General features: G+C 36.8%; 1 protein-coding gene across 1 annotated transcript in view; it reads right to left on the reverse strand.

The window, feature by feature from the left end:
- The window catches only part of ARB2A (ARB2 cotranscriptional regulator A), a 238,862-nt gene that overhangs the window by 188,232 nt on the left and 23,023 nt on the right, over window positions 1–27,607 (reverse strand). Inside the window, exons 5-6 of the mRNA XM_062513485.1 lie at window positions 11,752–11,817; window positions 3,510–3,701 (exon numbers count right to left, since the gene is read on the reverse strand). Of these exons, the coding sequence (XP_062369469.1) occupies window positions 3,510–3,701; window positions 11,752–11,817 (258 nt within the window). The remainder of the gene's footprint in view (window positions 1–3,509; window positions 3,702–11,751; window positions 11,818–27,607) is intronic.

The raw sequence follows: 27,607 nt of genomic DNA on the forward strand, positions 1-27,607 counted from the left end.
ATAAATGGAACAGTCACTCATTCCCAGGGGAGGGACTTTAGTCTCACATGCACCAGATAACTGCTTCTGACAAAAATCGGTTTTCCACTAGAGAAAGTTTCAATAGAAAATTTCTATTTTGCCAAAACAACAAATCTGTTCAATATTTTTTTACTGTATATATAGAACATTGCCAGTTTCTTTTGTTTTAAATATCTTAGTATTTATTTTAATTTACCTTTTGTTACATTCTTACTGCCTTAATAGCTTTTTTTCTTTTCAATACTTGTTTTTTCTAAAACAGGTTTTGTCCTACCACATTTTAATGTATTTACACGTGTTTTTCACATTGTGTACAATTTTATCCCGCCTTCTTTTCCAACAATCTGTTCTCTATCTAGTTGCTTATTTGTTCTCTTTGTTCATATTTCAACATCTCTTCTACACTACCAAGTTTGAATTTTCAAATTAACACAATAATGTTATCTCTTCACATAAACCCTTGTCAACTATTCACAACACCTCTTACACAAAAGATCAAATCAACACAATAGGGTTTGATAGAAAACATGGAAGGAGCAGCATTACCAACAGGAATTGCACAAATGAAAAGAAAAATGTATTTTTAGCTACTTGAATTCTCACCAGGATATTTCTCTTTGAATCTTTTCTTTAAAATGTGCAGCATCCCCAAAATATTGGCAGTTTAAAATGCAAAATTTTAAGCCTGTACATTGCTCCCTTGTTCCACACATGCTTGAGAAACAGGGTTTCTCAATACTTTTTTCCTCAGAAGTGTTCCATCAGAGAGAAATAGTTTCTACTCTTCCCTTAACTTCCTCTTTATATGTATCAGCATCATCCTGCTCAATCCACTGCTCACTGACAATGTCAGCCATGGCATCCCTGTTTTCAGTTTTTCCAAGAAATGAACTGAGAAGTACAGAGAAAAGTAGCAAAGTTTTGGTTTTCAGCCTACTTAGAGGATGGCTTTTTGCTTGTGTGGTTATTTTGTTTTTAAAGAGCAGATATTTCTGAATTAGTCCCTGCACAAAGGACATTCAAGCACTATTTTTTGTAATTTTCAACTTTTATTTTTTTTTAATTAGAACCCAGTCTTCAGCATATATTTTAAGCCGGCTGCAATGCCTGCATGTGTTGCAAAGTCACAACAGACCATGGCAATTTTCAAATCCTACATTATCATTATCCACTTCAAATTCACGCAATTCCATTATAACAAAAATTCATGCTCTCTTGTCATCAGCACTGATGCTTTGATAAGGTCTGTTGGTTTCACTCAAGAATGAGACCTCTCCTTACCAGAAACAGAGAAAGATCTAGGAAAATAATTCCCTACGTCAAATAATGTTGCATGAGGGATTAGCACAATTTTCGTTCATGCTATTTATCATCAAGGCTACTTATTTTCATTTCATAAGTGACAGAAGTGACTAAATCAAGTAGAAGACTGAACACCAGAATAACGGATGCAATTTTTAATATTATTTTTTGTTATATGGAGTCCTTACACTCAGCCTACCATAATTTCCAGCATTTAGAAATGTAATTTATATGATCTGTACCTGAAGCTGACATGACATCAGCATTTACCTATAAGTATTCTCTTTTTAGTCATAACCAAATTATTCTCAATACTTTAAATGAGGTTCAACTTCCATAAAATACTGCCTCATCTAACCAGATACACAACCATTCCCAGTACAGGGGTTACAGGATATAAAAGAAATAGCAACACATTTAATGACATAACTGAATTTGATTTAACACAACTGAATACAATCCACTCTTCATTTTGCATAAAAAAAAAATCACTGTAAATAATATGTGTCCTAAACATTAGTACACTTACCAGAATTTTAAGATGACGAAAAGGAACAGTGGGTTTTATAGTAGGTAGAATTACTGAACTAATGAGAACTATGAATTAAAAAACCATATTAAGCAAAAGCTCAGAGATAATAACACAAAGTTTAATGTACCAATGTTATATAATGATTACATTTTTGTAAAAATATTTTCTCATCCAACAACTTGGATTTTTTCTGTCTTGTTTTTTTAACAAGCATTCAAAATGCAGAGATAAACTGGTTTTAGGTATAACAGCCATTTGAGAAAACAGGTCTGATCTCTGTCATACAGGCACAAATCATTGCACAAAAGAAATTAAAAAAAAAAACGAAAGAGCAAAAAGAACTATAACTCTTCTCTTTTAGAAATAACCCATTTAAATTATCTGTTAAATCAGGGTTAATATCCCAGTTTCAAATACTCGGTCTGTTATGTTACTCAAAACAGCAGCATCTCTAGGAAAGAACAAAAATGCAAGTATGTAAGCATAAAGAAGTACATGAAGTAGCTACAGCTATTTGGGTTTCTTGGGAAACATTTTGGAACTAGCCCTAGAAGTCCCATGCTGGACCTACCATACACCTGTACTCAGTAATCCTGAGACACTTTTTGTTCAGTCTCTGAATCTTGGTTTAAAATGAATAAAAAACTTTATGTTAGAAAAAGACAAGCCTCACTTTCACAGGCTAGGTTTCTTTCTCTCACAAATTGTAGTCTGGTGCTTTCATATTGAGTAAAACAAACCAAAAGTATCTTAATGACCTAATGTTTTTATATGCTTTCTTTGCTTTATTGTAAAAAGTGCTGGTTTTTATCATGAATATTTTAAAGACAGCTGCAAAACTTATTCATCAACCACAAAAAATCATCTAGCAGAATATGCAACAGTAACAGTGACAACACTGATATTTAGAGTCGAACATTAGCTTAACTTGACAAATATAACAGGAACAGTGAGCCTTAAATAAGCTCTTCTAATGTTTACTATAGGAAGTTTCCTCTAGGTAGCAGGGTGCACATGATGAATTACACCTGCAATGCTCCAATGACAAAAACATAACACAGACTGTCCACTGTCTCTCAAACAGATATAACAAAATAGTGCCAGCAAGATATGTCTTCTATTGTCAAATATTGAAAAGTAAACAAGAATGAACCGGTATTTAGTGCAAATCTGAAGATGACTGTGCCTCTAATAAATTCAGTACAAGCCTAGTAAAAAAGATTGCTTGTTATCATGAAAGCTCATGTCACGATTAGATTGCAGCAGTCACTGAACAATAACATGTACAAACTTAATGAAATATAAAAGAAAACAATCCAAATTGTAACAAATTTCTGTAGTGGCTTCTGCTGCATCGCATCACCTGCTAAGCGCTCTTGTCATAGTATCTGCCGTATTAAACTACAAGGCAGTTCCAACACAACAACATGACGCGCAACTAAATTCTATTGCACTGCAAGACCTTAGTTCCACTAGAATAAGAGTTACAATAAAATAAAAAAATGTATTTCCATCACAAAGTGTTCACACAGTAACATAACAGAATACTGATTAAAAAATTAAAACATCGCAGGTTCACAGCTCACACTACACACAGGAACACATGTGCACATCCACAGCACACACAACCTTGCATCCTTGAACTTTCACTTACCTCAATAGCTCTCTTTATGTACGGTATCTGGGTCCCACTGTCCAGATCTTCATTAATTATGAGTCTCCTAGCCCACTGACCAGCTCTGACAACACCATTACCATGAATTAGGACCAACAGTTTGTCAGGATTTACTAATGCATCTTCACTCATAAAGATAAAGCTCTTTGGTTCAGTCTCAATTGCATCAACCTGCAATTACAGACGACAACACATTTTAACACATCAGTAAAATTCCTTGAAATAAAACCTGTAGTTAGTAAGTTATCTACCAAATTTATATAAAAACATTCACCATTTAACGACCACTTAAATGCACGTGTGCCCAAGACAAAATAAAAATAAAGCAAAATACGGAATGTAAATTTGAAACATATAAACATACCATATTTTAAGGTACGTTTAAGATTAAGAAAAGGGTTAAAAGGTGTGCTTAAGCTTTAAAACATAAGTTGTTTACAAAAATTTACAGGAAAGGAACAAGTCCATAAATGAGCAATTGGAGGTGGCAAGAGGGAAAGGAGCATGTAATTTCTCACCTCTGATATGCCTGAAGCAATACTAAATTCTTACATAATACAAAAAAAAAACAATCCTGGAGAGTTCCAAATCAACCACCTCAACATAAATACTCCGTAAGTTACACAGGAACCAGTACTGTAAATTTGTCTGTTACAAATTTTATAGGATAGGCATAGTAAAATATAGCAGTCCAATTTGTTTCTAAATAATAGCTTCATTAAGAGTCCTCCTGTACCAGGAACAATGCTTAGCTACTTTGCTGTAGGAAGAGACAAACAATTAGCTTTGATATTCAGCAAATTACAAACTAATAGCACATTTTGTCTTTAAGTGAATAAAGCACTTTGTTTTTTAATATAAACTAAAATTTTTACACTTGGTTTAGAAAGCCTGTCTCAAGACAAAAGAACCGTCCTGATGTAAATACCATGAGGACAAAAAAATTCCTCATGTCTACTTGTTTTTCTCCTTCTGCCATGTGAATACATAAAAAAGAAATAACAAAACAGGCACATCTCCCCCTCCTACTGTACTCCAGACCCCTCCAGCCCTACAGCCTAACTGTCCACATGCTAGGAACATTCTCTGCAAAAGAGAAGAAAAAGAGTTCAGGTTATGATCCCCATGTTGAGAATGAAGGAATTGGCTATTTGAATGTCTTAGTTTTTTCTCATATATGGGTATGTATTCTTAACTACCCTTTGAATAGGAAAAATTAATCCTGCGTGCATTTTCAGACTTTTAAAAATATAAGTCCTACCAACCCCTTTTTTTTTAAATGAAGTCAATGATGCTACTTGAAAAGAACAAATCTGTAAATGAAAGAATGATCATGTCTCTCTTCAATATTTGCCATAGCACTGAAGACCTTATTCACCTGTTCCAAAATAAAGTAGCATCTCACGTGCCTCAGAGTTTGCATAAGAAATGTACTCACTTTCTCTCACAGTTTGTGCAAAAACAGAAAATACAGTAATGAATATATTCTATTGAAAAGACTGGGGCTACAGACAGATCATGCTGCTGCTACTAAAATAGCAGTATTGACACCTTAAAAGGTGAAACATTAGGTAAAAAGTCAGGCAACACTCAATCTCAGATAGTACTTGGCAACGGGTAACTGACTTCTACCCATGAACTGAATATTTTCAACACTAAAATTAGGAAAAGAATGTTGTGAATTTGCATTTCAAACTAATGTGTAACTTAGCTTTGGGATTTAGCACTTATAAACCAAAATATTGTATAGCATATAGGAAATACTAGCACTTAATAATCATATGCACTAGAAGATACAGCTAATTCACATTTCTACAAATTAGTTAATTTTAAACAGCTAAAAATATCTACCAAGATAATAACAAAAATTTAGTTTTGTTTCTTTTCCCAAAATTAAACACATTTAGAAACCTTTTGTCAAGCTAATTTACCTTCAAGCAGTAGTAATTCATTAGATCCAGCTTTCACTAAAGAATGCACATAAAGGTCATTCCTACACACAACACAACCTTACTTTACTGACAGATCAATACAGAATACCATTTAATGCCAGACACACTGTAGCCACATAAAATAATTTGCATTTATTAGCCACTTGTTCTTCTGGACCTACTCATGGACACTGATTTCTGATTGCTTAATCCAAACTGAATAAATACAGGAAAATGTTTTTAGATTAATTTAACAATTTGATTCAACATTGTTATTTACAGGTGAAAACAATCTTCCAGTAATCCGTAACTAGGTATGCCAAATCTATCTAAATTGCACTGATAATTTACTGTTTAAAACTACTGTTTAATTTTATTTTTCTTGGACTTTTATCCCAATGCACAATAATTCCTTAAAGTTCACGAATGTAGGCAGCTATGGTGAGATTTCTACACATACTATGAGATTCCTCATGTTTTCAAACACTGAATTTCTTTTTCCATATGGTTTCTGTCTCAAATGAGTTTTCACCTAATACAGTAATATCAGTCTATTAAGTATTTCAGCAGCACACTAGTTAATATTTTCCACAGCTGTTACCAGTACATAGAGTAAAATCAAACTATGTTTGCAATCTAATCTTATTGTCATCCACGCTACCACATCAACAATTAGGCATTACTAACCCAAGACGTATGAAACCTGACAGGGCTCCAGAAGTCTTTTACTTTACTTATTAGATGTTTATAAGATTTAGTGTTGAAAAGGGAAAAGAATCCACTAGTATTTTTCTTATTATTTCTCTTACTAAGTACTTTTCTTTTTTCAGTTAAGAAACATGACAAAAATTACAAGCTTTGAGCCTATAAAGTAGATATAAATTGTAACTGAAGGAAAGAACACAGCAAATAAGCAGAATTCAAACTGAAAAGATTCAAAAAAGATTGTGAGAATTGTGAGCAGCTGGTGGAAAGAAAAATCTGCTAATTTGCTTCCCATGATGAAGTCATCATCTATGCGTTCCAACATAAATCTCACCAACTAACTTTAGTTTAAGTCTCCACAGTACTGAGAATCCTGATATAGAATTTTTCAATCAAAAATGTTAAACTGAGAACTGCTAATCAATATTACAGGCAGCTATATTACCACAACTAACTGAATAAACCTAAAATCTGTGGAAATTTTATCAACAAGTATTAACTTCATTTAGGTAACAAAATCAGCAAAAGAAATGTGCATTGGAGATAACAGACCATTGTTTCTCAAAGAAAAATAATTCTTGGATGAACTTTTACCTATTGAAGTGAAAAAGGAAAGAGAAGATTTTCCCAAGTGAGGTATTTCACTGCCATTTCCAATTAAACATGTGTCGTGGTTTCAGCGAGGATAGATTTAGCTTCTTCTCAGTAGCTGATACAGTGCTGTGGTTTGGCTTCAGAACAAGAATGGTATTGACAGCACACTGATAATTTGGTTTTTTGCTAAGTTGTGTTTATCCAAAGTCAAGGACTTCCGTTTCCTTGTCTCATGCTATGCCAGTGAGAAGGTATGCAGAACAAACCTGGAGGAAGCACAGCTGGGACAGGTGCCCTGAACTGGCAAAAGAATATTCCACACCACAGAGCATCATGCCCAGGATGATAAATGACCCATAACTCCGGTGGGGAGTTACCCAGACGCATGGCCAGTCTGGGTTTGGGAATTGGGGTCTAGCATTGCACATTACTTGTTTTTTGTCTTATTATCTTTATGCTCCTCCCCATTCCACTGGTGTTGGGGGAGGTAAAAGGAGGGTTGACCAAGCAGCTGCAGGGTGCTTAATTTCCAGCTGGGCTTAAAACCACTACAACATATTACAAATTACTTAAACTTCAGTCTCAGGCTTCCCCAGAAGCTGTTAAAGATGCAGTTAAATCAGAAGCGCACTCTATTTGTCCTCAACAGCTAAAGAAGAGCAAAGATCAACCACTGATTATGCCACTAAAATTAGAGAAATACAAATACTTCATCTGGCTAGAAAAACTACAGCTTTTCTTTTATTCCTAGTATAACCTTCAATGGAGCACAAAATTAAAAGTCAGAAGTAGTAACTGAATGGCCTCTTCCTAAATATGAGACTCTTCATTAAAATTTTCAAGTCCAATAGTACATGTTGAACATAATTAGAAGTACAATGCTTTATAGTAACAATAATGCAACATGGATCTTGGCCTCTGTGTAGGAAAAATGTTCAGAATTGTTTGGTCAAAGATGCTGGCATAATATGGTAACAGGCAAGCTCTCCTGATCTGCCAATTGGTCTTACTTTCATATCTGAAAAAAAAAAAATCATTTTTGTACCCAAGACTGAAGCTGCCACCTAAGAAAACAAAACAGAGGCAGCAAGTTGGATTTACACACAAGGTTGAAGTTAAGGAAGACAGAGAACATAAAATGCCTTCATGCTAAACCCTTGAAGCACAGCATTTACATTCCCTACTAAAATCATGCTGAAAAAAGCACACTCCACGGAACACAGTCCTGAAATACATTCCAGATATTCAAAAATCACAGCACTGCCATCTTCATTATCAGCTGACAGAAAATGGAAAGCCAATATACCAACTTTGTGATGTGTGACAAGGTTAAAAGAAAGAAAAATTGTTTTCATCTCTAAAATATTCACATTAAAAGGCTGCATATACATACATACATGCATACATACATACATACATATATATATATATATATATATATATATATATATATATGTGAGAGCCGTATTAGTCAGACCAAGGTCCAAGATCCTGTTTCTGACAACTGGCAGATTGCGTAGGGAAACAGTTACAAAACAGAGTGGTTATAGAGTGATGCTTGACAGCCAGTAACTTTGGAACCTTGCAAGCCACAGTTTATATAACTAGGCAAGCATGTACAATAGTTCAAGGCACCTATCCCACCTTAATATCGTCAAATGGTTTTTTGACTGCATTTATACCTCTCTCCTTGATAGTATTCTGTAGCAATGAGTTCCACAATATAATTGGGACATATATGAAATAATACTGTCTCTTTCAGTAGAGATCTCCTGCCTGATAATTTAAACTTGATGCCCCTTAGGTCCTCTATTATGAAAAAAGCAAAATCCCATTCCCTATTCATCTTCTCTTCACCTTTCATGATTTTATAGATTTGTCATATTCCTTCCTCAGCCATCTATTTTCCAAGCTGAAGAATCTTTGTTTAATCTTTCTTTGTCTGAAAAGCATTTCATGCCTGTGATCATCCTTACAACCCTCCTCTGTATTTCTTTTTAATTCTTCATATCCTTTTTGATATGATGTCCAGACTTCATGCAGTGTTTAGCATGAGGGCCCACATAATGAGTGGAATGACGATGTTTTTCTGTTTTGTTCTCGATACCTCATAATTCCTAACATCCTATGTGCTTTGAGGGTTTCTGACTGCCATTGAGCAGTCACTGATGTTCTCAGAGAGCTACTCACAATCACTCCAAACTCTTTCCTGAGTTGTAATAGCTCATTTAGAGGTGACTGTTGTGTTTACAGAATGAGTTATCTTACCCATAATTTTGTATTTACCAGAACTGAATCTCCTGTCACTTATTCATCCTGTTATTAAGCATACACTAATTATTTCCCAACTCATCATAATCAGCTTCAGGTTTAACTATCCTAAATAATTTTAGAAATAAAAACAGAAAAGTTTTTTAGCTTGTATTAACGTCTTTTTTCCTCTGGCTTACAACTATGTCAGGCCTTAATAGCATTTCACTGGTAACAGTTTATTTCATCTGTAAAATATGAACACCTTTCTCCCCTTTTAACCAATTAATGCTTAAGGGGACTCCGTCTCCTGTGCTTTTTGAAAGCATTTAAGTTTGATCACAGACCATTGGAAATACCTGTACTCTTTCACTGACAAGATTTTTCTTCTTCCTGTGAGCTGACTCCTGCAATGAATTCTGAATTTTTTTAAAGAAATTTGTACTCATTTCCCCCAGTGTTTTATTATTATTTTTTATTATCATCATCATCAATATTACTAATGTTATTATATTTCAGCAGTAAATTAATTACAAATTGGTTGTTCTGCAGCTTCATGTTTGACTCCTTGTAGAACTCTAGGTTTAAAAAAAAAATCTCACTCTGGAATTTGTTCATCGTACAACATATTAACTTGTCCTAAGGTATCCTCTACTGATATGACAAATTTCAGACAGTTGCTCAGAATTATATCATGTTTAGAAAATAAAAATTAAGTGTGTGGAAACTGGACAAGCAGTATTGGAAATAATAATGTTAGTTTTTCTTGTTGACCTTGATGTTCATTTTAGCTGCAGTTCATCTACCAGCCTTATCAGCTCTCTTTTATTATTAGCCTTTACAACTCCAACAAGCTCCTTAACCTTTTTTTTTTGTGAACTTCCTGTGATTTTATATGTAACTTGCCAACATTTATACTCTCTTCTATTCTCATCCTAAAAGCTGTTTTATTACTTTTATAATTCTCCTTTATTATTTTAAACTAGTGGGTTTTGTCCTTACTTGGGAGTTTGTCAGTGGTGATTTAAACCTAGCTTTTACACAGTTTTATTTTCTGGACTTCTAGATGTATTTTTTCAATTTTTCACTTTATTATATGCCCTCAGAACCTATTTTTGACTGTGGTGAGGGCTGGCTATACGCAACAGCCATTCCTGAAGAATGGTGTCTGCATATTTTGTACTTTATCACTTCACTCCAAAACGCAATTAAATTATGATATTTCAGAGAAGTTGGAAATGGTACACTTGAGAATAATTTAAATGTATTACTGAACAACTGTATCTATGTTCACTACACAATTTCTAAATACAAGTAAAGAGATTAATCCAAGAATAGGAAATAGCCAGGGCCATTCTTCTTCTAAACAAAGAAATCCAAACCTTAGAGCCAGGCAAATGAATCACCACAGGTGTGACATAGGTGATAGAGGTACTGTAACACTTATCCCAGGTTTCTTCATCATCATGTTTTGAAGCTAACTGATCAACCTTAGCACTGCACTACTTATATGCATATTCTTCATAACATTTTTCAGGAATCAAAAAGAAGTCCTACAGCCTTAAAATCCAGGCATTTTGATGTTTATAAAAGACAGCTTCATGTTTTCACAAAGTGTGACATGGCTTGAGAAGTCTTTTGATACATTACCTTACCAGAAGTACTTCTTGGACCAAAACTGCACCAAGAAAATTAGCCAGAAAGCTGGAGATCATAACTAGCACTACACCAGGCAGACTGTCATGGTAAACCTAATCCTACGTGTGTCTACACATAACAATCTGAAGTGGGGAAACAGTTTCTCAGTCTTGGTTCTCAGGGCACAGATGCAAGCACCAGGCTGTGAGCATTGCCCTTCGATATCTCTGTGAACGTTGTAGCTCAGCTCTTTCTGCCATGACCATGAGACACTGAAAAAGCCCTTCTAGGAAACTGTAAGTAGTTCGGGCATGTCATCAAAACATTCTCTAAGCAGCACTCAGGGAATGGAAATGGGAATAGTGAAATGTTACGGAACTGTTAACGCAAAAGACCTTTTCCTTCCATAGCCTAAACAGGTTTTCGTTGACTGAATAATGAAGGTTCATCTTAGAATGACAGCAATTCAAAAGATTTCAAAGAGCATACGAATTCCTCATAATGATGGAAAATCTACACAGTGCTGTCATACTTCATTCTCTCTTGCACTCTCCAGTACAAAAATACCTGAACATCATCATATCACATCACATGTATTTATAAACACTCTAATAAGTGGGGGAGAGCACTTCATCTTTTCTAAGACTTGATCACATATTTTCACGAAGAAATATAAACGCTTTATATTATGTACATATTACTGAAAATGCATTTTTAAAAAAAAAATTACATGGAGTAGTAGTTTACTGATACTCAATATGTGTAGTCCCCTTTGCAAAGACATTTCTGTTCTCTACATCCAGCTGTAGGCATCTCAAAATACCAACAAATACTTCTCAGAAGGTTTATGGTGCTCCTATTAAAAGCACCACATTTTGAAAATTCTGGTAACGTAAGGAAGGCTCTGTTGAAGAAATCCAACACACGAGAAGTGAGGCGGAACCACATCTCCAGATGCATCCACATGCAAAATGCAAAGGCACTGTCCTGATGTGCTGTACAGAGCCCTGGCATACCTTGTCTTTATCTGAGTATGGGATCACAGACTATGCTGGGTACAGATTCAAAAAAACAATGCCCATGGGAAAATAAATTATACTTACTGGAAGAGTTACTTTCTTCAAGTGGCATTCATTCTGCAGTAGTTCATAAATGTATTTAGTAATGATCTGGAAGAAAAGAAAAAAAACAGAAATGCCACCAGATACTACAACACTTGCAATAATGACATATGCAGACAGACAAAGGCTAATTGGTTAAACTTCTAATGACTTGTATATGTTTTGCCACTTTCCTGAATCCTTTATTATCTAAGTGATTGCAGAACTTAGAGCTTTTGACAAAAAATTCTTTCTGTTCCACAGAAAAGACTTCTTGCCAGTACAGTGGAATGGTAACTGTACCTGTGAATTCATCATGCACTGCTGTGTGAATAATTAGGTGAATAACAACCTCAAAATTAAGGTTTGTAACCAATTAATAAATACTTGGCAGGGTAGAAGAAAGGCTCTCTCTGTAAAAAAATACCTCTAAAGCATTTCATCTACTAACAGATTTTTGGAATTCTCTCCCCACGGGTTCACTTCATGATTGACATGGAAAGCAGATCCACCCTCAACTAAGGGTGTAGCCAAGATCAGCTAAGTTACCTTGGCAATTTCTACTAACTGAACAGGGGACGTATGGGTCAAAGATTGCAAAGAAAAAGAAAACCCCATGAAGGAGTTTATGTCTCTTTTATCCATGTAGGAATAAACTGAAACTTTGATCCTGAAACCAAATGTATCATTTCAGAAAGCAACAAAATGAAGGAAGGAAAAAATCAAACAGAACCAAAAATCCCCCACCACCAAAAAAAACCCAAAAAACCAAAACTCCCAACAATCAAAAACATAAAAATTAAAAAAAAAAAAACCAAAAAACCCAAAACTAAACCAAATCAAGCCAAAACCCATCAGAAAACGAACAAAAAAGACAAAACCTACAACAATTAACCTTGCTGTGACAAAGACTTGCCCTCTCAAATGTAATAATGTTGTTCACATTTCAAAGTCTTGACTACTCTCTTGGAACTTTTTTTTCTGCCCTTACATATGCTAAGGAAAATGGTGATGCAGATGTAAAAACTTTTTAACTGTAATTAATTTGGCAGTTAAACTAAGGAACAAACAGACACTGTGTCGATTTGAGGTTGTCAAAATGGTTTGAAAGTTACTGCCTGGATTTCAATGACTACAAGAGCTTGGGAAAAAAAAACAAAAAAACAACCACAAATTGAAGAGGTAAAATAAAGGACTCATTTTAAGAGCCTGAAATGGTTTAAGGCTTGGGGAGCAGTATTTAAATTCCAGACAGAACAAGATCTAAGTTTCAGAATATTAATCCAAGAATATCTGAGTACAAACCCAGACAGTACTCTTTAAACCAACACCTCAATGCCACAATAACATCCATCTGAACCCACAGTATATTAAGCTCCAATAGAAACAGCACTGTAAAAAAGGTCTCAAGTGATAGCATTTTAACTACACATTATGATCCAAGCAAGTAGGAGCCAGGGTGACACAAACTTGAAATTTAGTTTTCCAAATGCACAATTACAAAAAGAAGTTTCAATGAAGTCCAAAAGTTTATTATTATGTAAACGAGAGGAAACACAATATGCAAATGTTTGGAACACAGATGAAGAAACTGGAGGTGCTGATGAAAGTTACTTTAAAATGCTTGTACATGCCCCCTCCTTTCCTTTCACTAAAATCCCAAATCTTTATTAGGATTATAAGAATTCTTTCCAATCCTGCTCAAATACATTTATTGATAGAATTATGTTCAAAAACCTTTATGGTTTACGGGAAATTAGTCTTTCTGAACATTATTATCTACATAGAAACTGCATTTGGAGAAGGTATTCAGCTGCGAGCAATGAGTTGATTTAAGACATGTTTATCCCCAAAGCAGTATGCTAGGAACATGCATACAGTGTAATTTTTACCTTCAAGGGCAAACTTTTTATGGTTCACTGAAATCGACTGCAGTGTAACACCAACAAGTAAATCACTTAAGTTCCTGCAGTCTCAAATGCTAATGTTATACAGACATTAAAGTGAGTATAATGATAATATGGCCTACAACATAGAAATTTTAACTCTCCACTCACTGTTTTAACTCTCCATTCTCACTGTTAAAAACACTAAAACAACACTCGGAAGAGAAAAAAACTGCTATGCAGTGGATATATTTTAGACACCAGTTGCGAAAGTCTACCCTTTTTGCAGCTGTTTATGTCTGTTTCTCCTATTCTTTATCATTTATTTAGACTGTGTGTCTTCAGAAATAAACCTTTACTCATTTTTTCTACAGCCTGCCTCAATAGGGTTCTCATTCTAACTGACTATGCACTCCTCTAATATAATAAAGAGAAATACAGCCTTAAGAATGAGAGTGTTCAATCAGTGAAACGCTCTGGTGTGGCAAAGACTTACCTAACAAATGCTTTCAATAAAAGCAAACATAAAGAAAGATACAGTAGGTAGAGGCTCACATGCAAAGTCTGGTATTATCATCCTTAGACTGTTCAGCACCTGGATGGTCTGCATTACCCAGAGAGATTTCAGGAAAAAATGCCATTAAATAACCCCTCAAAAGAAACAACCCCTAAAACTGCCCCAGTCTATACATCTATATATATGTGTGTGCATGTTTGTGTATAAATGTATGCAGCCACAGGTTGAGGGCTTTGCTGCAGTAGATCAACATGTTTAGGGATATCCTAGCAATGTCAGGTACACTATCAGTTTTAAATTATGGAAACTGGTACACAAGATTTCTTGAAGTGACCAAAATTCTCCAGATTTGAAAACATCACTAATGGCCAGACTGCCTGCACTTATCATAGATGTGCCTGGAAAACTTCACAAAATTCTGTCCTGACAAGGAAAATCTAGCAAAATTCTGTCCTATCTAGGAATATGGCTGCAAGTACTGGAAATGCTGTACATCCAACACTATCTTTGGATTTTTATGCTTTTAATGACTACTTATGATTTTACAGTTGACTAATTAAAAAAATGAGTAACTAAAAAAATTATTAAAATATCTTTCTTATAGCAAGCAAAAAGAAAAAGAAACTGTGTAATATTGTTTATATAGAACGAGTTAGACTTACTATTTCAAATCTATACAATTTATAAAGCTACAACTTCTTGAACTAACAATATTATCTTGCGCATGCTGGTGCTCCATATTTAAGATCTGAAAACTATTGTAGAAACTATTGTAGAATGTTGAGAAGTGTCTTGTGACTTCTTGCATGAGAAAGTGGTTCTGGTTACACTCTACAAACTCTCTTGAGCTTATCAGTCAGTCACATAGCTGCTCATTGCTGCAGGTATATAGTGACAGAGGCTGATCAATTCAGTCCTGCATCAATAAATCATCTGAACTATCAAGCAACAAATTGTTCAGATCCAGATGTTCGCAGTACAAACTGTAACACTTACTAGAGAGTCCTACTCATGCTACTCTTGCTAACCTGGGATAGTTGCACTTTTTCTAAGGCTCTCGAAACTGGTTAAGGTGTGCCAAAGCTGTAAGCAGTATACTGCACTGTAATTCAAGGTAATAAAGTGGCTAGAGAGCAGGTGTGACTGTGTCCAAGATCACAAAGGAAAAAAGAACTAATATTAAGATCTGCCCACAGTGTATGAAATTAATTGCCTGATACCAAAAATTTCCACGCCTCTCATGACCTATTTTGATAGGAAGGGAGAAATTCTCTCCAGCCATGGAAAGCATAACACTTCGACTGCTCAAAAAAGGCTGTACTCAAACTGTGTGATAAACTTTCTTCCCAGAACAAAGAAGGGAAGAAGGTTTCCTTCTCTGGAAGGAAACTACATTGCTTATACTTTAAATTACTCTCATTGAGCAGAGGAGTCTGTGTTCTGCTTTTCTTAAGTCTAAGAAACTTCTGCCCCAAATGAAATCACAGCTATTCTAATTTTGTTGCACTAAAAAAAATTCCCATAATGAAGGTAAACTGATGAGAGTGGGGACCACAGCTGAGTACCACACATCCAGAGCAGTAAAACCACATAGATTATCCTGGGCATATTAATAGCACAAGTATCTGATCTCTGCTATCATTTCTTTGTTATAGTTTTCCTTCATCTGTGGTGGACAAGGTTGAGAGCCTTAACACATATGGATCAGGAGTGTAACCAAACTTCAGTGTTCCCAACTACCTCTCTGAGGAACTTAAAAAAAGTCAGTCTTGATTTATGTTGGATATAACAAAGTATCCCTTCAGAACTACCTTTTCAAACTGGTAGTGGTCTCAAATATGTAACCTGCAATGTTCAATAGCCTCATGAATAATTGGGGGACAGACCTATATTGTGACCAGTGATCCTTCATAAGGATCCAGAAAACAGGTCATTTTAATCACAAAGAAATTAAATTTAACTTGTGAAGAAAACAAGAACAGAGAAAAGGACATTATCTTATGACAGACCTCAGGTTTTACCCTTGCATTGTGAAATATTCTGCACAATGATAGCAAGACTATAATTACTGCATACACTCTGCAGAGCAAAACTGAAACTTCAGGTGGAAACCTAGCTCTGGTACACACAAATGTAGTATACACCAATTGGTAAAGTCCTGGCTTCCTACAGCAAGTAAGAGCTATGGTTCATATGGAGGATTTTCTTCCAGATTGTTTCCAATTACCAAAAGGCATTGAAAAATTTTGTTATCAGTCTAATTTGTGAAATCTTCACAATACAGCATTCGGATACATGATCAAAAGATCAATACCTATATAGAACTACGTGCAAATAGAAATTATAGACTGAGAACCAGTGATAACACATTTAAAGTTACAGAGATTATGAAGACACTGAAGTCTAAATGCGATTATAAGTGGAGACAAATACCAAAGAGACATTTCAATGCACTAAGTATTGGAGGGCTTTAAACAAGAGCCTGGAAAAGAGCACTGAAAAAAAAATTCCCACAAAGCAAGAAGGCAATTTGAAAATAACTCGGTTTAAAATAATAACCTCTCTATTTTAAGTTTGTAATACACTGAAAAAAAGCCTTGTACTACATTCTAAAAACATCAAAAAACAGCAGAGCATATAAGAGGAAGCGCAGAATTGCAGCTGACCCACTGGTGAACTTTATCATACAGAGATTGCCAGGTATACAGACAACAAATCACAACTCAATGACTTGATTAATAATGCCTACATCCTAATCCAGAGGATTCACCACACAAAAACATATGCTATGACTCAGTGAAGTCCCCTGAGTCTTGCCCGTCAAGTTCCCCTCCCATGTTGTGCTTTCCAACCCATTTTCCAAGCTCATTTCTTCTCTCCCCTACGGATGTGCTCTCACTTTCAAAACCAACCATGGCTAGCAACCAGAAGACTACATAAACCAATAAAACAACTAGCCTGCTGCAGAGGGAAAATAAGACAAAAAGTAAATTACACAAACTTGCAAAATATTTTCTCGAGTGAATTCTCAGCTTAAAACATATTAAAAATCAGCATAAGCCTGTGTGATTTGTGGCCTTTCACTTCTAACCTGGCATCTATCAGCTGTCACTGGAAATCATTACCATGCAACCAACAGTAATGGATTCATGACAGATGCGAGGAACCCTTAGGCTACTGCAAACCACAAAGTCTCTTTTGAAGACAATCAAATGCCACATGTCCCCCTCATGAGGGATATGTGCATCCCTCATGACCAAAATACCAACAGCTCTGTCAAATGGCTGGTGTATGGTTAACACACGATAAAGAATAAAGCACGTGTGACACTACAAAGGATAAGGCGCATGAGATCGGTTGACATTGCAACCACTTCCATGACAGAGGACAGTTTACAAGAACCAGGAGAAATTATGAGGAAGCACAAGCTGTTAACCCAAGTTGTCCACTCCATTGTCTACCTCCTACTTGTAGCAGATTTTGGGGAGAAAGAGGAAATGGACAGAACTACAGATTAAATATATCCTCTGGTGGACCAGATCCAACTGGATGGATCTGAGATTTCCCACATTATATTCCTCATTTATAGATATTCAAAACAGAAACAGAAAGCCATCATCACTATTCATAGTCTTGCTACCACTTTTTACTGCTCCAAGGATTAAATATGAATGGAGACAGAACTACTCTTGCAAAGTTAAGAATGGCTATTTCCCATCATAAGTGAGATGTGTTGGCATCACCTACTCAGTAGATAGGGGCTTCTGCCTCCAAAAATGCCAGCTTATGAAAAAAAACCTCATTAAACACTCTGTCAGACCATTTCTCAATAAAGAGAGTTTTTTAAAGAGAGTTCTCAAAGTAAATGGGAGTGGAGAGAGTAAGAGAATCTAGTGGCAATACTTTTCATTGCAGGATTTTGAGTGACCAGATTTTTCAGAACAAGAGCTAGTATGTTTAAAGTTAGGTAGAGTCCAGCTAATAAAACAGCTGCAATGGCATTTTCCTTCTTGATTGACTTCTAGGATTTTCCTAAGTCATATAATAAAAGGGGTTAGTACATTATTAGTGTCATTAGTAGTTTATTATTCCTCCAATAACATTCTGAGATACCTATGCTTTAGCCTTAATCTCCTATATGAGCACACATTACAGAAAAAAAAAGGAAAAAATAGAATTAAAATTATTAGTGATATTTTTGGTTTAGAAATCACTGAAGTCCAACCATCTCTACCCTCTACAGTACATCATTCAGCCATAACTTCCTTTACTTGATGTGAAGAAAAATCAAGGGTTTTCTTCAGAGATGCAAAACTAATGTGACCTTAGGTTTATTTATCAATTCTCATCCTGTGACAGAACTACACTCAGTGTAACAGCTGAACACTACCAATTCTCCTGAGAAACCCATATATGGACATACAAAAATCAGCCTCATTTATTCTTTTTTTTTTGTGAAGTTATGCCTTTGGCTAACTTCATACAGCACACCAAGTGACTTGAGCTCCTCAGACCTCTGAAACTATTTTAACTAAGACCTGACACAACAAGTTGCACTCTCTTGAATTTAAGTTTCTCAAAAATGGACCTCCCACAGGCATAAAAAAGGATACTATTTTCAAATAATTAATATTCAACATAAAAGATTAGACTACCCAGCACTACTATCATTTTCTAATAACTTCAAGGCAGAGTACACAGGTTGAAGTTTTTGTAACTTATCTTAAAAACAAACAAGTATAAAACAAGTATAAAGCAATGCCATGACAAGTAATGGATTCTGTTATTTTATAAAATTTGTTTTCTCATTAGTAACAGGCACTTCAATGCCAGAAGAGAAGATAAGCACAAGAGGGAAACAAACCCTATGACATACAATAATCTACCCACAATGTTTTCTTCTTTGCAGTGTAAGAACAATAACGTTCAGTGAAACAAATGCAAAATGAACTCCAACTGACTGCCCTACAACAAATCTCTAGTGGTGGGACTGACCTGAGGCTTGCTACTGTGGCTGCCATAGCCTTGACTGAATGAGCTTTGTTTTGACCCTGAGGTGACAAACCTGCCAATACATACTAATGAGAGATGCAACAAACTTTTTGACATACTGCTCTTACCTAAGAATGGGGACAAGCAAAAAAAAAAAAAAAAAAAAAAAAAAAAAAAAAAAAAAAAAAAAAGGCATTTTTAAAAATCCACAAAGACCTCATCTGGATTATAGCATGGGAGAACAATTCACTGAGATGGAACTGACATCATCTCTACATGGTTTCTTACATTTTCTACTGAAAGCAATTCAACTCAAAACTTCATACAGTTATGATAATCTGTATTTTGAGCTGACTGATCACAACTAAGATCTCAAGGTCTTTTTAGAGAAGTAAATAAAAGATAACAGGGACTTGTCATGAATGCAGCACATACTGTTGATTGATTTGACCCAATGTTTCGTTATGTGGTCTTTGCTGACACCTGTTGGTTTATTTTTTGTTTTCCTTTTTTTTTTTCTTTTTTAAAAGAAGCATCTCTAATTTTAGAAATAACTTGACAATAATTTGGCTTTAGAAATGGCTTAATTGCTAAGTCCACCTTATGGAAATTCTCAATAGTTTTTTTAATATACATACATATGCATATATATGTATCAATACTAAGCAGGTTATTCAGTCAAGCACATTGCACTGCAAGCAATTCATCAGCAGCAGAAAGCAAGACCCCTGTCCCAAGCTGAGACAAGAAATACAGTTATTAAAAGTTTGCAAAAGAAAGCAGGAAACTAAAAAAAAGTTCAAAAGTTTAACAGTGGAACAAACTGACAAATCAACACAGTGAAAGCACACCAGCTTTTCTGTAGTCACAGACAAAATAGCCAATGATGTCATGCATCATCTATTTCTATCACCTTTCACTGTCCAACAGAAATGACCAGAAGATGGACTGAAGGATTAATTTTATGTAAATCCAGAGAAGAACTCTAAATAACACCTTCTTTTCATGGCAAGGTATCTTCACCATTTTGCCTCTGTGCTCCAGAACACCAGTGGGTTAAAATTCCAACATATAGGGACAGCCTGCTCCTGTGCATTCAATATTTACTTAGTGAAATATGCCCACCTTCCTGGATCACTCTGGTTTTAAGGGCTGCTTCCCAGGGAACTTTCTGAATCAGTCCCATGAATAGGACAAAGTCTGTCCTCTGGAAACACAGGACAGAAATTTTGTTGAGGCCCCTCCTCACTTCACCAGGAATTGAGAACTTTATCATTTTTGTGGCTGCTGTTCCCAAGATGGGTATTCCGACCAGCACATCTCCCACCAGCTCCTCTCTGTTTGCAAACAGCAGGTCTAGCACAGCCCCACCCCTGACAGATTCGCTCACCTGCTGTGACAAAAAGCTCTCCTCCATACACTCCAAGAGCCTCCTAGGCTGCCTCTTTTACACTATGTTGAGTTAAATCTCATGTCAAATCTCCTACAACAAAAAGGGCTGGCAATCTTGAAACATCGTCCAGCTGCTTATACAACAATTTATCCATCTCTTTATCCTGGTTGGTTGGTCTGTGGGAGGCTCCCACCAGGATGTCAGCCTTCTTGTCCTTTCCCTGATTCCTAGCCATGGCACTTGATCTTATTGACATTAATCTTGAGTTCCACAGTGTCCAGAGCCTCCCTTACAGAGCCACCCCAAAACCTCTTCTCCCTCTGCTGTTTCTTGTGAAGAGCTTGTAGCCTTCCTCTGCAGTGCTTCAATCCTGTGAGCCATCCCACCAGGTTTCTGTGATGGTGACTAGATAATTGCTTTCCTGCTGTGCCATGGCTTCCAGCTTCTCATTTGTTACCCACACTGTGTGCACAGTGTGCACGCACTTCAGCTGGGCTGCTGATTTCACCCCTGACTCTGGCTTACCACACTTGGGCTCATCCCTAGAGTGTCTTGGTTCATCCCCATCCCCCTTCAAACCAAGTTTAAAGCCCTCTCAATCAGCCCTGCTGACCCATGGGCTAGAATCCTTTTGCTCTTGTTAGAGAGATGGAGCCCATCTGTCTCAAGCAGGCCTGGTGCTGTAAAAACTGCCCATGGTAGAAAAACCTGAATTCCTCTGATGGCACCAATCCTTAAGCCATTCATTGATAATATGGGTTCTCCTATTCCTTTTATCAGTCATCCTTCCTCCCGAAGGAACTGAGCAGAACCACAGAACCACACCTGTTCTCCTGCCCCATCAACCAATCAATCCAGAGCTCTGATATCCTTTTAAATGACCCTGGTACCCTTCCTGTCAACCTTATCACTGCCAACCTGGACAAGCAGCAGTGAGTAATAATCAAAGGTCTGAATTAGTTGAGGGAGTCTCCTGCTGATATCCCATACCTGGGCCCCAGGAAGGCAGCAGACTTCCCTATAGGATGGGTCTGACATACCCGGCCCTCAGTTCCCCTCGGAAGGGAGTGACCTACTACAACTACCCTTCTTTTATTCTTAATTTCGTGAGGTTGTGATCTGTCTGACAGATGAAGTGCACCTGGGAGACTCTCCAGACAGCTTTTTTTTGTTTACCATCATCTGCCTGAGCCTCTGGACCCAGGGCCTCATATCTGTTCTGTAAGGGCTCCTGGGAAGGTGATGGGGGTCAGCATTGAATTTTGCTACTCTCTGAGTAGGAACCCATTTCCATTCCCCCCATCTGCTAGGTCTCCTCCTTCTGTCTGATGGTAAGAGGGACAGGGCTCCTCTGACTCCTGCCAAGCTTCTCTCAGGGTTGTAAGGCTGTAACTCCACAAATCAATTTTTCTTTTGCCCTCCCTAATATTCCGTAGCCTTTCCACTTCTTGCTTAAGCCCTGCCACCAGAGAGAGCAAATCATTCACCTGCTCAAACCACTCACAGGTGCCTTTTGCACTGTCCTCTGGTACTGCCCCCAGGCTCAGACACTCCCTGCAGCCCGGAGTCTGGGCCGCTGTGTCTTTCTTGGGGGGTTCTGTTTGGCTTAGCACACTTTTGCTGGCAGCAGCAGCAATGGCTTTTGACTGTTTCTAAGCCATTGCTTGTAAAGTAAATAAAAAAAAAAGCATATCACAGTCAGCCAAAAGCCACAACCCACCGCTCGGAGCGTGGCTGCACCCTTCATGCTACTCCTGCTCCTGGGAACTGCCCACAAACTGCTGTGCCACACCCCCACTGACATGCCATGCCCATTTGTCCACTCCTGTAAGCAGCATTCTTTAGAGCCTCTTCTAAATCACCTCCAAACGGCCTGGAGACAACCCCTTGCTCGACCAAATGTGCCTTTTAATAGTCAGACAAACAATCTTGTTTTGGCTGGGTAGAGAAGTGAGTATTATGGCTTCTTCTGCTATTTCTGCTGCTGGCTAATATGCCTTATTTTTCCAAGACAGTATTCTTAAAATTATGACTTCTAATGCAGAACCAAGAGAATCTGCACTCCTGAATACTGCAAATCATCCCAAAAATATGTTCCTATGATCTAAGTTAGGATATTTCCTGTTACTGAATGCAGCCTGTCCAACAAAATATTACATGGCAGCAAAATTTGTGCATCAACCTTCACTTTGCACTCCTAGTCACCTTACAATTTACTTAACTTGCATTCATTTAGCTCATACTATCTCTACAAGCAATTTCTATGTAAAAAATTACTAGTAGTTCATTTAATATTGCAGTCAAATAAACTCTACTTTCTAGTCTATCTCACAATACTCTCAATGGGTTTCCTGTGAAGGTGGAAAGGTAAGCCCAAGAAACAAATTAGAAGAATATTCTGAACACTTCACCTAAGAGCATAACTTTCTAAAAGACAGCTGAAGAAAAGAAAAAAGATATTTAAATTCTTAGGCTGACTGTGAACTGACATCAGATCTGTCTTATAGAAAAGTAAGAGAATATCATCTTACAGATTTACTTTGAAACTACTTAGCTGTACAGTATGTATACAAAGGAAGATTTGTTCCAGAAAGAAATATTAATTATGTACTTTACTAATTTGCAGTTTTAGATTACTGATGGAGAACTGATAAAACCTGAAGAGATGCACTTACAACTCACTATGCACCTTGGTAACTTCCAGAAGCTGAAGTCAACTAACCTGCCATGAAAATTATTTGAATTTTATTTACCTACAACCACATACACCTGGAAATATTTTTTGCATACTGTATCACTATGACCAAGAGCACTGAACTATGCTGGTATCTGCAAGAATTTATCAGACCTTTTACTTCATGTTTAATCCTTATGTAGATCTAGCAAAGTAGCATCCAATGGCCCATGACATTGCCAAAATACTTCAGAAAGAAGAGGTGTGACACTGTAAACTTAACAGCAGATTGAAATTCAGGACAAACAAGAGCTCTGTTCCTGGCTGATAGCTGTGAGTAAAAGCTCATGTTATTAAACAATCTGTTTCCTTTTCTACCACTATAAACTTATTTCACGGCACACAAACCTCTTAAGGTGCACTTTTGCTAAACACGATAAGATTGAGTAGTGGTATACATACTATCAGGTATTACTTTTTCAAGTGCATCATGGCACATGTCATGAAAAATCAGCTGTTGGAAGGCAATATGCACTTTTAAACTGAAACTTTCACAGAATCACAGAATAAGCTGAGTTGGAAGGGATTCAAGAGGATCATCGAGTCCAGCTCCTGTTCCTGCACTGGACAGCCCAAAGATTCACACCATGTCCCCGAGAGTGTTGTCCAAATGCTTCTTGAACTCAGACAGCCTTGGTGCTGTGACCACTTCCCTGGGGAGCCTGTTTCTGTGTCCAACCACTTCTGGGTGAAGAAATTTTTCTTCATCTTTAACCTGAACCTTCCTAAACTCAGGTTTATGTTGTGACCTTGTGTCCTGTCACTGGTACACAAGAAGGAAGAGGTCAGTTCTTGTCTCTCTGGTTCCCCCAGTGAGGATGTTGAGGACATGCCAAGGTTTTCCCTCTGTCTCCTCCAGGACAAACAATCCAAGTGATCTCAGCCACTTCTCATAAGGCATCCCTACCAGATGCTTCACCATTCTCATGCCTCTCTGTTTTGGTTTGAAAGACAGGTGTCTGCTATGAAAGAGAGGAGCCTCTCTTGAAATGCACAATGTAAACCCTCTGCCTCCAAATTATTATAATTTTGAAATTAAGGAGCTCTCAAGCAAAAATATGGGAATAGGAATAACAGTTCTTTACTAGAAAAAACTAAAACAAAAATGCAGTAATACATAAAAGAAACCCAAAACACTGACAGAGTCAGAATACACCCTGTCAGTCAGGGTGTTGGTAGCAGACCAATTAAATTGTGGCTGCAGTTCTCCTGGAGTGACAGATGTGATTCAGTTGAAGCAGTGGTCCTGTAGAAGGGTGCAGTTTTCCTCTGAAGGTCCAGTGATGATGTGGAAAGGTCTGGTTTTCCTCTGGAATCCAAAGGAAAAAGCTGCTCTGATGTTCCAAATCTCAGATTTTATCTAGGTAGCAAATGCTTGGCTTCTCCCCCTATGGAGCATCTCCCAATGGGATGATGTAATTTTATCAGTCATGCAGTGGGACTCAATGGCCCATTAACAGAAGGTATCTCCCTGGAGGAAGGATGGGTTGTGGAAAAGACAAAGAACACTGCCCCACCTGGTTTCAACAGATGGTAACAGAATACATACTTTTGGTTACATCCTCCATTACAACCCACAACACTCTTCTTTGGATTGCTAATAGCCTAATATCTTTTTGGTATTATGGCACGAAAAACTGCACACAATGCTTAAGGTGAGACCATCCCAGTGCAGAGCAGAGCAGGATAATCCTGACTGGCTGGTACTGCTGGGCCTGATGCCCCCAGCTGCCAGGGCACATTGTTTCCTGATATGCAGCATGGCACTAACAAAAAAACCCCCAAGTCCCTTTCCACAGCACTGCTTTCCAGCCTCCTGTTCCCTAGTCTGTGCACACAAGCAGGTTTGTCCCATTGAACTTGAATAACAGAGGAATCTGGGAATAGGTGGCAGGAACCATAGCAACAGGAGCACCTAAAGAAGCATGGCTTTGATATTTAAAGTGGATACACTTTAAAAGAAACAAGCTCACACTGAAGGATGAGCTTATTCTGATTTCCTAAAGACCTGTATTTTTGAACCTGAAATGCACAGACCTTTACACATTTTTCTCATCAAGACATGGACTGCTAAGTAGTTGTGGGTTTGCTTTCCTAGGTGCTTTCTCTTGTCTACTTACCCTCAGGTCAGAAACCCCTATTCTAAAGGACACATACCGAAAGCTACGTAACAACATCAGTCCTGATCAAACTTACAAATTCCCAGCAGACTTTTAGAGCTAGATATTGAGACAACCAGTTGTAAGGCCTTCTTAAGTGTCTGCTTCACTCAGAGCAGGACCTTGAAATTACTTTTCCCATAATTAAGGCTAAGGTCAAAACCTGATAGCATGTAAAAAGCACAGCTGTTCTGTACCAAAAATGGAAAGAAGACAGTTGCATGTGAAGAGCTTTCAGACTTTTCACAGAGTTTAAATATTACCCTGAACTGGCATAAAAGTAGGCCAACATTGCCTAGAGCAATTAATTATTTTGGATTTAACTATGGAGCAAGAAATTTAAAAAATTGTTTTTTCTTCTCTCAGTCTGTATCACATTCTGACTGTAACAGTCTTGACTTTCAGTACCCTTCCCAGAGAATTAGGTAACAGCTACAGAGGATTTGTGGTGCTTTTTCTGAAGTTTTCACACAAACTTCACAAAACTTAAGTGAGTCATTACTTATTACCACCTTACAAAATTGAAAACTGACACATTTTCTCCCCTAGAAGTCAGCTTCACAGTTATAGTATAAGCTTAGCTCCCTCTACCATGCAGGAGTAAGTAATCCAGGGTCTCCAGGTTTTATACCTGGAAGCTCCACCACTAGAGTGGGCAGATAGACTTGTAGCTATAATAATGGTTAGGATGTTCCTGCTTAAAGGCAGCCTGATCAGCCCGATATAACTTTGCAACTTAACAAATTATTTCCATTAATGACTGATACAGCTTTACTAACAATATCACTGCTCTGCTAAATGTTAATAAAAATATTTCCAGAAAAATGAAATGTATAGTATCTTGTTGCAAATACAGAAAGCATAGAAGTCTTTATCATGCAAAAGCTGAAAATCCTGTGAAAGAGAACAAGCTCTTCTGGAGTTCTGCAACTGAAAATAAACATATTTCAGAAGAGCTGCTTGATGAAAGCAATAAATCTACATATCTGTTTTTCAAAAAACTCATGCTGAAAAGTAGGAAAATACTTTGTCATTCATGGAAACTTTTAAGATCACTAGTAGAAACACGACCTAAACATTAACAACAAAAAGGTGCATGAACTCCTTTCATCACACTGATTGGTGTTCTTCTTAAGCAATGCTTATATATATCTTTATTCTGGTCACACAGTTGTCAAAAAACCATTTGTTTTATCATTCCTTAAACAGAAAACAAGTCAACTAGCTACCATTTTACTTCCTTGCTGTAAAATCTCTGTTGATTTTGGAGTTTGCTACTGTGCTCATTCTTTTTAAATGGAGACAATTATTAAATCCAATGATAATTCAACTTCATTCTACTGTGCAATAAATTTTTGGGTTTTTCTAAACCACAAAAAAGGAAAAAGAAAGAAATGGATACATACAGGTAGATTAGCTGTAGCTTTAATTTCAGCTACATGAAAATGGTTGGTAAAAAGTTTAGTAAGAATTTAGAGTCTAAACTTCTGCATGAAAATCCAGAATGGCAAGAATGGTTCTAATTGAACTAAAGCTGCTGAAGGTTTTATTCTTAAAAAGCTCATGATGAATTCATTGAAACACTCCCCCATTCCAGTTTTTGTCTTCTTTTTAACAATTAGTACCATTCTTTGAATTGCAGCAACTTACAAGTGCTTTATAAACAACCATCTGCCTTATTGTATCTTTTCTGCTTTTCAGTGTTTATCAATTTAAAAATGTAAAACACATTTATCAACAATGTAACAAACTCCCATCTGGGTTTATGAGATGCTCATCATTTCTTTCAAGAATTATGCTAACAATAATTATAAAACTATCTCTGAACCTTTCGAGAACTGTCATGTTACTCTGATGAACCAACCTACTGCCAATTGCTGCCTGAAAACTAGAAGAGTTCACTGAAGCACATCTGACATAATCATTCCACTAAAAAGTCTTCACAAACACCAGATTTTGAAAGCTGATTTAGCATATGCAAATGAATACAGTGCATGTAGTGAAGATTCATATTTAAATTTCTGTAGGTACTGTTAAGTAGTCCTGAATCCTAGCTGTCCATTTAATTCACTCAGAAAAAAAGAAATGCTGAAAATTAACACAGTTAAAAGCTGAAATCTTCACAGAATTACAAAGACCGTACACATATATACTTTTATTTTTTTTTCAGCTGCTTCC

Source organism: Cinclus cinclus, chromosome Z (genome assembly GCF_963662255.1).
Source record: "Cinclus cinclus chromosome Z, bCinCin1.1, whole genome shotgun sequence".
Classification (NCBI taxonomy): Eukaryota; Metazoa; Chordata; class Aves; order Passeriformes; family Cinclidae; genus Cinclus; species Cinclus cinclus.